The following is a 12,945-nucleotide window of genomic DNA, read 5'->3' as shown; positions in this document are numbered from 1 at the left end:
AATGTAAAGTAACATATCTTACTAAATGGTTTTGCTCTAAGACCAGGCTGGTTCATCACTCACCCAGTACTGTGCAGTAACTCACAACCAAGGATTTCACGGCTCTACACACACATTTTCTGTACTCAAACAACATTGCATGGCAGGCAATGAAACAGTGTCATCTCGTGTAGCATGCTCACTGGCTCTCTGTGGTAATGTAGTGTGTGTAGTTCATGCACACGTACGATAGTGCAGCATGTGTAGTCAACGATGTGTCATGCTCTGTGGCACTGATGATGTTGACATATTGATGTGGGCTTTGTCCTGACATGGTATGGCTGACTGATGTGCTTCTCTCTCTCTCCTTCTCAGAAATGATTGAGCTTGATGGAGACGAAGAGAGGATCTCATCTCAAGGGAGGTTCGCAGAGAGAGATATTGTTCAGGTATTATGGATTATCTTCACATGTATTCTGTCTTTCTCCCCATATCTTCACATGTATTCTGTCTTTCTCCCCATATCTTCACATGTATTCTGTCTTTCTCCCCATATCTTCACATGTATTCTGTCTTTCTCCCCGTATCTTCACATGTAGTCTGTCTTTCTCCCTGTATCTTCACATATATTCTGTCTTTCTCCCTGTATCTTCACATATATTCTGTCTTTCTCCTCCTCTACACCACTTCTCTACCATATTATTTTCTAATGGAACCACTGTACTCTTTCTCTTACTGTCTCCCCCACTCCTTCTCTTCCTCCCCTCTTCTCCGTTCCTTCTCTCTTCCTCCCCTCTTCTCCGTTCCATCTCTCTTCCTCCCCCCTTCTCTCCATCCAGTTTGTTCCGTTCCGTGACTACATCGACCGCAGGGGGAACCACATTCTCAGTATGGCCCGTTTGGCCAAAGAGGTCCTGGCTGAGATCCCTGACCAGTTCCTCTCCTACATGAGGACCAGGGGCATCAAACCAGGCCCCTGTCCCCCTGCCTACACCCCCACCCCCGCCTTGCACCCCCTCCTCACCCGACGCGTCAGCCGAATCTGAAGGGTAAGACGCCCCCCCTCGACCTCTTCCTCTTTTGCTTCTTCTTCTTCCTCACTGGAGTCATTTCCACGCTCATGTTGCACCTTTGTGGACTCTGGGATTCCATCATCCGTGGCATTGGTCAGCCCTTTCTGTGGAGAGGACAGACCGCCATCGTCCCTCAGGAAGGACTTCCACTGAGAGGTCAGAAGTTAGAGGTCAGAGGACGCAGTTTACTGGTCTGACCCAGGAGGTGGGTGAGTGACTGTAATTGACGAGCCAGGAGCAGCATCCAATCTGTGGAGAACCTTTCAGAAGCGCATTTCTGATCTGTTATTTCTATGTCCTGCTCTTCCTCTCAACTTCACTTCTCTTTCACCAACAGTCTCTTTCTAAATGTTTACAAAAGTTGAGGATGACGAGGAGGATTCATACTCGTGGACGCATTTTTATTTCTCTCTGATTTGTACTCCAGATGCTCTCTGGCTCTCCTTTTTTTAGCCACAGAGACTGGTGGTAGCGATGATGAAGAGGACGAAGATGATGATGATGACAAGCCCAGGAGCCCCATCCCATGTGCGGTGTTTATTTCTTTTTTACGGAGCATGTTGTAGTCCTAGTAGAGAAGCATGCAGTTAAAGTCCTGCACTCAGGGCCTCCTAGCTGATCATTTATTTTACAACTACCACCTTTTAAGACAGTACCTTCACCACCTATAATCTTCCCACTATATTACGCTCTGTTGTCCGCCTACCTTGACTCAAAGGGGACTTCCTTCCCTTCAGAGTCTGGTCCTATCAAATACAGCAGGGCCTAAACCAGCCTTACTCTCTCTGCATCCCAAATGGCACCCTACATAGTGCACTACTTTTGAGAGCCCCGGTCAAGCGTAGTGCACTATATAGAGAGTAGGGTGCCTCTTGGGATGCAGAATCTATCCGTTGGATACATTCACAGTCGCCATGCTCACAAGGATTCTGGAATAGTGGAATCTCCATCCATGCATGGGAGTCAAAAACATACTTACCAGTTAATTACACCACCACTTCCATGTGTGTCCTCTGACTCTGGAGCTCAGTGGGAAAATGTTGTTTTGTATTTTCAGGAGCATTCTCTCTTTAGTTTCTACCTCTTGCTTCACATCATGTCACTAAACCCTGTGGATGGATGTATTTGTGTTTTGGAAAGGCAGGATGTTAAGCAGTAATATTTCAGTCTATCTTTTGGTTCACAACGTCGCCTTTGTCTCTCACTGAGTGAAAACGTTTTACATTTACGTTCAACATTTTACTAGCCTACACTACCGGTCAAAGGTTTTAGAACACCCACTCATTCAAGGGTTTTTCTTAATTTTTTCTATTTTCTACATTGTAGAAAAGTAGTGAAGACATCAAAACTATGAAATAACACATTTGGAATCATGTAGTAACCAAAGAAAGTGTTAAACAAATCAAAATATATTTTATATTTAAGACTCTTCAAATAGCTACCCTTTGTCTTGATGACAGCTTTGCACACTCTTGGCATTCTCTCAACCAGCTTCAACTGGAATGCTTTTCCAACAGTCTTGAAGGAGTTCGCACATATTCTTTTCCTTCACTCTGCGGTCCAACTCATCCCAAACCATCTCAGTTTGGTTGAGGTTGGGGGATTGTTGAGGCCAGGTCATCTGATGCAGTACTCCATCACTCTCCTTCTTAGTAAAATAGCCCTTACACAGCCTGGAGGTGTGTTGGGTCATTGTCCTCTTGAAAAGCAAATGACAGTCTCACTGAGCCCAAACCATATGGGATGGCGTCTGCAGAACGCTGTGGTAGCCATGCTGGTTAAGTGTGCCTTGAATTCTAAATAAATCACAGACAGTGTCACCAGCAAAGCACAACCAAACCATCACACCTCCTCCATGCTTTACGGTGGGAACCATACATGTGGAGATCCTCCGTTCACCCACACCGTATCTCACAAAGACATGGCAGTTGGAGACAAAAATCTGAAATTTGGACCAAAGGACATATTTCCACCGGTCGAATGTCCATTGATCGTGTTTCTTGACCCAAACAAGTCTCTTCTTATTATTGTTGTCCTTTCGTAGTGGTTTATTTGCAGCAATTCGACCATGAAGGCCTGATTCACACGGTATCCTCTGATCAGTTGATGTTGTGATGTGTCTGTTACTTGAACTCTGTGAAGCATTTATTTGGGCTGCAATTTCTGAGGCTGGTAATTCTAATGAACTTATCCTCTGCAGCAGAGGCAACTCTGGGCCTTCCATTCCTGTGGCGGTCCTCATGACAGCCAGTTTCATCATAGCACTTGATGGTTTTTGCGACTGCACTTGAAGAAACTTTCAAAGTCCTTGAAATGTTCTGTATTGACTGACCTTCATGTCTTAAAGTAATGATGGACTCTTTGCTTATTCGAACTGTTCTTGCCATATGGACTTGGTCTTTTACCTTGGTCTGTTTACTACATGATTCCATATGTGTTATTTCATAGTTTTGATGTCTTCAGTATTATTCTACAATGTAGAAAATAGTCAAAATAAAGAAAAACCCTTGAATGAGTAGGTGTTCTAAAACTTTTGACCAGTAGTGTATATCAGAACATAATTACAGCACTTATATAGTTGCAGTCAGTTTGTAGATTCATTCCAGTTTCCACTCTCAATTTTCTCAGAAAACCTGGCAGTTGACCAAGAAATGAGATCCTCTGGTTATTTCCTTCTATTTCAACATTATTTAATATCGCCCTTCCTCATAGCAACAACGCTTGGTTCAGTGGCTTCAGTTCAGATTAACCTAGTGTATGGCAAAGTGGGGTGGGGGTGATTTCAAAGCCCCTCCCCCCTCCAAGGAAGTTGAAGCTCTTTTAGGACTAATGCATTTCTACACAATTTAAAAACTCTAAAATGGTAATTGGAGAACAGCAAAAACAAACAAAAATGGCCCCAGCCATTAATTATCATGGCAATATTAGGTTTAAAGGTCTGTGGAAGGGTGTGTACAGACTGCTCAACCTCATCATAAATTGACTAATTTACTAGTGGAAAACCGCATACAGTGCAGCATGAAAAGATGCATAATACACACTATAAAGTCACAACAAGGCCGACTTCAAACACCAACATCAGTGTGAAATTAACCGGACTATAAAACAGTTGACCATGAATGCAAACTATGCCAGAGAAATCCTACACAGGCATTGAAATAAAAGGCATACAATCAAAGGACTTAGACTTACTTAGACCTACAATCGACAGGGATGCATGAAGACAAACAAAGTCGACCACAGAATGACGAAAATCACGAAATACAAAAGGAAAATCTACACATGCCTTTTTAAATGGAGCTAAGGCCCCACCTGCGATTCAGCACTGCCACATGGACAGCGCCTCGGTACAGGTAGGCATAGTGGAGCTCCGTGGCGTGGTGCTGAATGGACAGCGCCTATGTCTAGTAGCCAGCTATAGTGGTGTGGTGTAAAGCTCGCCGCCATTGGACTCTGGAGCAGTGGGATCACGTTCTCTGGAGTGATGAATAACTCTTCACCATCAGGCAGTCCGACAGACGAATCTGGGTTTGGCAGATGCCAGGAGAACACTACCTGCACCAATGCATAGTGTCAACTGTGAAGTTTGGTGGAGGAGGGATAATGGTCTTAAAGTTACAGCATACAATGACATTGTAGATGATTCTGTGCTTCCAACTTTGTGGCAACAGTTTGGGGAAGGCCCTTTCCTGTTTCAGCATGACAATGGCCCTGTGCACAAAGTGTGGTACATACAGAAATGGTTTGTGGAGATCTGTGTGGAATAACTATTGTAAATTGGCACTCCACGTGTAAAAGGTTGCCGTCCCAATGCTATAGGCTATATGAAGTCACCCTTGTAGAACGGTGCATACAGTGTACTGAGACAGTATCTCCTGCGATTCTCACCAACATTGTCTTGTGCTCTTCCTGCTCATTTCTTAATTTGCCTGTCTGCATTACTCGCCAGGGATGAGAAAATGTCGACGAGGTGACTCTGAGAATATTGAAACATATCAACGAACGAGGCAGTTTAGAGAATATTGAAATACTTTGTATAAACAAGGTGGTTCCGAGAATATTGATTGTAACAGAGTAGCCAACGAGGGGGCAGCTCGCACACATTTTTCGACAGGCCAGCTTGTCTCTGTCTGATGTAATTGCGTTGCTTAAGCAGTAGTTGCACTATCTCGGTGCTCATTATATAAAATAAACATCCAGGCATCCACACTATAGCTAAATAACTTAGCAATAATTCATGATATTTTCCCAGCCAGATTGATCATTAAGAACATCTAATTTTAATTGAGGAAGATGGACAAGCAAGACTGATAAAGTGGGAGGTGGAAATTCATTACACCAGAGGCAGGTAGGCTACAGGTAGGGATGCAGGCAGAGGACGACGAGGAAGTAGCCATACAGCAAGTTTAAAAAAAGTTAATAATAATAATCATTAATAATTAGCATTATCTCAATTAGGCCTATCATTTTGTCACTGCATGACAATGCACATTTGTTATAGCCTACAACTGTTATTGTTTTGAAGCCTAAAACAGGACATGTAATATGTGGAAATGCTCTAAATAACAAGTTGTTCAGTTGTGTTTATTTTCATACGAAAACTTGAAACCAAAATTGCTCTAGCCTACTGGGCAAATTGATGAAAATATCAATTAGCCATTACACCTATCACAACCTATTTTTTAATAGCAATAAAATAGCTTTTGGTTATGAATGGTCACCGGAAAGGAGGGCTCTCCCCCACCTCCCAATTCCCAATTCAATTATCCCCTGGCTATCATATTACAGCAAGGTTTACAAGGCCGAGTTCAAATGCCCACATCAAATTAAAAGCAATCGCGCACTGCCTAAATGGCTGACTGGCAAAGCAAACTGGCACTGGGCTTGTTTGAGTGGTAAGGCTGAAGTAACCGATTTCAGACAAAAGTTGGGAAGTAAAGTCAGCTGAGGTGCATCTCCTACAGCCGAAATTCGGACAATGTGACTTTCTAACAACAAGGCTCAGTGCAACATGGCAGTGTTGCCATTGTTTATAAAAGTGTTTCTTTGTCGAAATTAACATGTCTCCAACCGCCATATCATACACAGATGTAAAGATGTGTGTACATTGTACTATCAATTGGGGAGAGAAAAACACAAATATCACATTCATTTGTACATCTCCACTGTACACATATGAATTGCGGCAAAGTTGCTTCCTGTTTCAGTCACGTCTTTGGTCCCGTTCATGTGGGTCAAACAAAAACACTAATGATTGACTGACAAATAGTGCCTCCCACAATGCAGGCAATGGCTGAAAGTTGCAGCTGGTGAGGAGCAACTGCAGAAAATGTAAGTCGACTGCAATCGAAACTTCATGACCTTTGATCACATGGTTGTTGTAATGTTCATGCAGTCGACATGTAGTCTGAGAATTTTTATCCCCATAATGCAACACACTTTGAAAGGGACTTGACAAAAGTGATCCGATTGAACACGGCCACTATCTCTGCTCTCTGCTTTTCTAAAAGTGAGACAAAAGGCACACAGACTGGCAGCTGCTCTCTGAGCGATACTCTGCATGGTCCTAAAGCTAGCCATCCAGTACACTAAACAGCGGTTTCATTTTAGTCGGGATTGGAATGGGATTAGTCTCCTTTCTTTGCCTACTTTACGTGTTTGAGTGACCACCATACCCAACTGACCCCCCTGCCTTAGTTACACCTTAGTGAATACATTTTTTGTTTGTTATTTGCGTTCATATTTCTCTCTCGTTGGGTTGAATTACTCAAACTCAATCAGGTAAATGCTCTGTCACTTTTCACCCAGCTCTATATGACAGTGTAGTGGTAAGAAGTCAAAGCACCAAAACATTGTCTGCATCTCAAATGGCACCCTATTCCCTATATGGTGCACTACTTTAGACCCGGTCCCAAACTGGACTGTAACCATATAATTATAATTATATTGCTATGGAACTGGACCAAACCAGCCTAGACTAGATACAGTATGACCAGACAAGAACAGCACCTTCCATTTTAAAGCTTCACACTGGAGAGTTGAACAGCATCTGCCTAGGACTGGGACTCTGGCTCTCTCTTGCTCCCAAACAGAAGGCTAGGGCATTTTATTATTTATCACGACAAGATGTCAACTTCATCTCACACACTCACGTATACATACAGTACATACTGTATATGTATTTCTGTATGAAACATGTATTAAAAACGTGCATAACGTCTAGAGAAGAGGGTACACTAACAGCAAACATGTCTTATATTCTCACACAATGAAACATTCTATGGAACATTCTATAGACCAGTCTATGGAACATTCTACAGAAAATGTTATGGAACATTCTATAGACCAGTCTATGGAACATTCTATAGACCAGTCTATGGAACATTCTACAGACCAGTCTATGGAACATTCTACAGACCAGTCTATGGAACATTCTACAGACCAGTCTATGGAACATTCTATAGACCAGTCTATGGAACATTCTATAGACCAGTCTATGGAACATTCTATAGACCAATCTATGGAACATTCTACAGACCAGTCTATGGAACATTCTATAGACCAGTCTATGGAACATTCTACAGAAAATGTTATGGAACATTCGAAGATAAACAACACTATCAGCCAGTTCTCTGCTTTATATTGAAATATCACTTCACTCCCACTTGGTTTACCATCCATTTCAGTCAACTATAGATCTATATTCATGATGCAGCTATTAAATTAGGGAAATAAACTCATTTCAGGCTCATTTTCATCTGTTTTATAGGTGGCGAACACTAACGTTAGCCAGCACTAAGGTTAAGGTTAAGAGTTATGCTAAAGTATTAGGTTTAGGGGAAGGGTTAGCTAAAAGGGTTCAGTAACCTTCTATCTTATGTAGCCATACCAAACGTAACATATCATATTAATTTGAGTGCCCCACGTTTAATATGTTATGTCTAGTCTGTGAGACCAGTCTGGTTTGTCACATGCACTTGCACACTGCTATATGTGTGAAACCAAACAGACGGTCTCTTCGAGTCTATGAAAATGTAGGAGTATAAAACATAATATGATTTATTGGAACAGAACCCTGAAAGTGTTCATATGGCAAACAAGCAAGCCCCACACTTCTTGTTGATAAAAACAGCTTTAATGAATAATACATGTCATTGCCTCTTCCCACAGACAATGATGTGATGTGTGTCTGTGTCACTTTGCCAAGATGATAACGTGAGCTTGATGGGGCCGATCCAGTGACTGCACAGCTAAAACAGAACGTAAACGTTCACCTTTGATTATTCAATTTTTTGTGAGCTGACTGACAGTATCTGAATGCCTCAGAAAGCCGATGTATTCTTCTACACGTGACATGATCATTGTTTACCTGTGATAATCAAGTGATTTATTATTGAATGCCTGTTATAACACTAATACCCTAGTGTTTTTACATAATAGCATGCATCATGTTTTGCATGGATCATTTTCTATAATGGAGATGCACCGGTATATTGTATATTATTATGACATTATTATGTGTTTTCAGAAATACTATGTAAACTTTGCCTTAAAATGTCACTGAACTCTTGGAATTGTGCAATGCCTTCAGATAACGTATAGAACGACAGATTCTCAATATGTGTCAGTGCTCAGTTGTTTTTATATATTCATGCACAGCCCCTCCTATGTCAGTCTTCTATTGTTCTTTCAGAAGCAGTGGTTGGAATCATAGAACTAGAATGACATTATAGTTCTAAGGTTGGAATGATCTTAATAAGAGGGGTTATGAGCTGAACAGTCAAATCTGTGAATACGTCCCGAATGGCACCCTATTCCCTATGTAGTGCAGTACTTTTGAACAAAAGTAGTGCACTATGTAGGGAATAGGATGTCATTTGGGATGCTCTGTTGTCTAGCTCCCAGTTAAGGGGAATTATAGCAATCAACCAACCGGCATAAGTGTTATCCAGCAGCCCAGAACGTTTAAAGTCAATCTTATATCAATTAATTCAATCTGATTGTTGTGTCAATGTTGCTGAATCTTTACATTAGGAAAATTGAGTGGCCCCAGGCCTGCAATTTCTTCCATGTTGCAATACTAATTATCCAATACCTGTCAAAATCCATCTTATAAATGCTTGTATTGATAATGACTCGCTTCAAGGCGTCCATAAGATATAGTAGAAATGTAATCCATATTTGAAACCATTTCAGTTGGTCTGAAAAATGCATTATCATCTATGTTCAGGATGAAGCCCTGAGGATAGCAGGCATCTTACAGCTTTGACTGTTCGGAGTAGAGAAGAATAATACTGGAAATAATACAAATGACTATTTCTGTATGAATTTTCAATATTTAATAAATATTCATATCAAACAGTTTTCATTTTTGAACAATCATTCAGCTCTGAACATTGGCCTTTTTAGTGGGTTTCAGAATCAGATCACTGTTGTTTATGCTTACAGTGCAAGGTATAGAGCTGACGCAGAGTCGTTTAGATATTCAGCCTACATCCTGGAAGTGCACTCGTTTGAGGCCCAAGTTTAATGGTGACATATGAGCAATCACACACGCACACACACAAATCAAATCAAATTGTATTTGTTAGATTCACCGAATACAACAAGTGTAGACTTTATAGTGAAATGCTTACTTACAAGCTCTTTAAAAAGTTAAGCAGTTAAAAAGCAGTTAAAACAAGCAGTTAAAAAGTAAGAACATTTACAGAAAAAGAAAATAGTAACACAATAAAATAACAATAACGAGGCTATATATAGGCTATATACAAGGAGTACCGGTACCCGAATCAGTGTGAAAAGCAGAAAGTCTGGGTAGCCATTTAATTAACTCTTCAGCAGTGTTATGACTTTGGATACAAGAGAAAACAGACTCTGACTTGGGTGGCTGGAGTATTTGAAAATGTTTAGGGCTTCCTCTGACACCGCCTGGTATAGATGTCCCGGATGGCAGGAAGCTTGGTCCCAGTCATGTACTGGGCCGTACGAACTACGCTCTGTAGCGCCTTGCGGTCGGATGCCGAGCAGTTGCCATACTAAGTGGTGATGCAGCCAGTCAAGATGCTCTCAATGGTGCAGCTGTAGAACTTTTTGAGGATCTGAGGGCTCCTGCCAAATCTTTTCAGCCTGCTGAGGGGGAATAGGCGTTGTCATGCCCTCTTCACGACTGTGGTGTTGTGTTTGGACCATGATAGCTCCTTAGTGATATGGACATTGAGGAACTTGAGGCTCTTGACCGTCTCTACTACAGCCCCGTCAATGTGAATCGGAGTGTGCTCGGCCCTCCGTTTCCTGTAGTCCACGATCAGCTCCTTTGTCTTTATGATATTTAGGGCGAGGTTGTTATCCTGACACCACACTGCCAGGTCTCTGACCTCCTCCCTGTAGACTGTCTCATCATCGTCGGTGATCAGGCCTACCACTGTTGTGTTGTCAGCAAACTTAATGATGGTGTTGGAGTCTTGTGCAGTCACACAGTCGTGGGTGAACAGGGAGTACAGGAGGGGACTAAGCACGCACCCCTGACGGCCCCCCATGTTGAAAGTCAGCGAGGCGGAGGTGTTGTTACCTACACACACACACACACATGTTTGTTTTACTATCCTTGTGGCGACCAATCAATTCATCCTCATTCAAAATCTAATTTTCCCTAAACCTTAAACCTTAAACCTAACACTTAACCCTAACCTTAACCCCAAACCCCTAACCCTAACCTTAATTCCTAACCCTAAACCTAACCATTAAACCTAATTGTAACCCTAACCCTAATTGTAACCCTAAACCTAGACCTAAATTGTGAGGACTTCTGTTCCCCACAAAGTTGGCAAAACCAAACACACACGCACGCACGCACGCACGCACGCACGCACGCACGCACGCACACACACACACACACACACACACACACACACACACACACACACACACATATGTACAGTATATACAGTATTATGTACTGTATATAGGCATTCCCAGACTCACCCTGTTCTTATTCATTTTACCCCAACTTGCTGAGTGTCTGTTTGTAGGGGGAACAAATAAGCTAGAAATTCAATAAGGAAGGTCTCAAAATAGCTCATATCTTAGTTAAGTAGGGAATGCTCTGAAGAATAGAGATTCAAAAGCAATAATGATGGTTTAAACAACCTCAGCTGGATCCCAATATAACAGTAACAGCCAACTTGAGCATCTTGTAAGCTTTGTTATTTTACAGTATGTCCATGTTATTTCCCCACACGAACATTAACGCTGTTATTAACAAGCAAATTAAAGACGAAGCCCATGCTGAGATATGTGGTGATGAATAAAACAAGGCACAGCCTGTGGTCCTGTTCCAACACATTAAGAATGAGTCCTTCCTTCGTTCCTTCCTTGAAGAAACCCAGGCTCTAAATTGGTTGTAATGGTGAAAGTAACGGGGTGGTAACCTTGCTTACACCTATCCAGTTACTTATAGATCTGTGTATATCTCAAGGAAACAATGTATGTATTTTGTAAAGTATTTGAACAGGGCCTTAATGTAACCCCATCCCTATGTGTGTTATGTATGTAATTATAAACTGGGTGGTTCGAGCCCTGAATGCTGATTGGCTGGCAGCCGTGGTAAATCAGACCGTATACCACGGGTATGACAAACCAGTTATTTTTACTGCTCCAATTACATTGGTAAACAGTTTATAATTGCAATAAGGCACCGAAGGGATTTGTGATATATGGCCAATATACCAACAGTAAGTCCCTGTATGCCCGTCGCTGTCCCCGTTACTCAGAACAGTCAGGAGAAGCATATTGACATTCAGCAAAGCACAGTGGCCATCTATGATTGAGAATGAAACATTTCTGTTGCTATTCTTAGAAAGGGAACAGTGTGATGGTGCTAAATTTAGCATGGTATCTCTAGCCCCGTTTATACCTGGTTCTAACTTGCGTCCTTTGTCCTGATCTTGTCCACATTCTGATTGTGGACACATTTTTAGACAGTTGTAGACAATCAAAAGACACATTGTGATCCGATCGTGATCAGATCATCCTGCCCAACTCCAGATGTAGTCAGACACACATTGTGTCTAGATATCTTGCACGTGTAAACAGATCTGGATAGAGAAACCATTTAAATCGTTATTATTCCGCCCTCTAAAATCACTAACAGGTGGCACCTTGAACTGATTACATCAATAAGCATCTTACAATAAATAAATATTATTTTGAAAGAATAGCTGTGAAATAATTTGCATAAAGGAAGGGACCAGGATATCTGGTCACAATGCAGACACAGTGGATGGATAATAGACACATGGGCTCCCGAGTGGGGCAGCGGTCTAAGGCACTGCATGAGGCATCACCACCCTGGTTCGATTCCAGGCTGTATCACATCCGGCAGTGATTGGGAGTCCAATAGGGTGGAGCACAATTTGCCCAGCGTCATCCGGGTTTGGCCGGGGTAGGCTGTCTTTGCAAATACGATTTTTTCCTTAACTGACTTGCCTAGTAAAATCAAAATAAAATCTTAATACCATGTGTAGACACATTTCTGGAAATGTGAGCACAGTCAGAATGTAGATACGTTTCAGGAATCAAGGTAAGACCCAAGTGCAGACTCTGTGAAGTAACAATGTTTATTGTAACCACCGGGGCAGGCAAACGACAGGTTAAGGCAGGCAGGGGTTGATAATCCGGAGTGGGAGCAAAGGTACAGGACGATAGGCAGAGTTCAGTAATCCAGAGGTGGAGCAAAGGTACAGGGCGGCAGGCAGGCTCAGAGACGGGCAGAGTGGTCAAGTGGGCAAGTACAGGGTTAGGACAGGCAAGGGTCACAAACCAGGAGGGCGAGGAAAAGAGAGGCTGGGAAAAGACAGGCGCTGACAGGCACAAACGCTGGTAAACTTGACTAACA

At 42.1% G+C, this 12,945-nt stretch overlaps 1 protein-coding gene across 1 annotated transcript in view; it reads left to right on the top strand.

Annotated features, from left to right (window-relative positions):
* LOC139584337 (copine-8-like) overlaps positions 1-2,336 on the top strand; it is a 72,699-nt gene extending 70,363 nt beyond the window's left edge. The window contains exons 19-20 of the mRNA XM_071416046.1: positions 355-428; positions 819-2,336. Coding sequence (XP_071272147.1) covers positions 355-428; positions 819-1,025 — 281 coding nt within the window. The 3' untranslated portion in view covers positions 1,026-2,336. The remainder of the gene's footprint in view (positions 1-354; positions 429-818) is intronic.
* The last annotated feature ends 10,609 nt before the right edge of the window (positions 2,337-12,945 follow it).

This window comes from Salvelinus alpinus, chromosome 9, assembly GCF_045679555.1.
Source record: "Salvelinus alpinus chromosome 9, SLU_Salpinus.1, whole genome shotgun sequence".
Taxonomy (NCBI): Eukaryota; Metazoa; Chordata; class Actinopteri; order Salmoniformes; family Salmonidae; genus Salvelinus; species Salvelinus alpinus.
The sequence above is the reverse complement of the archived record's forward strand: the minus strand, read 5'-3'. Positions and strand labels throughout refer to the sequence as shown.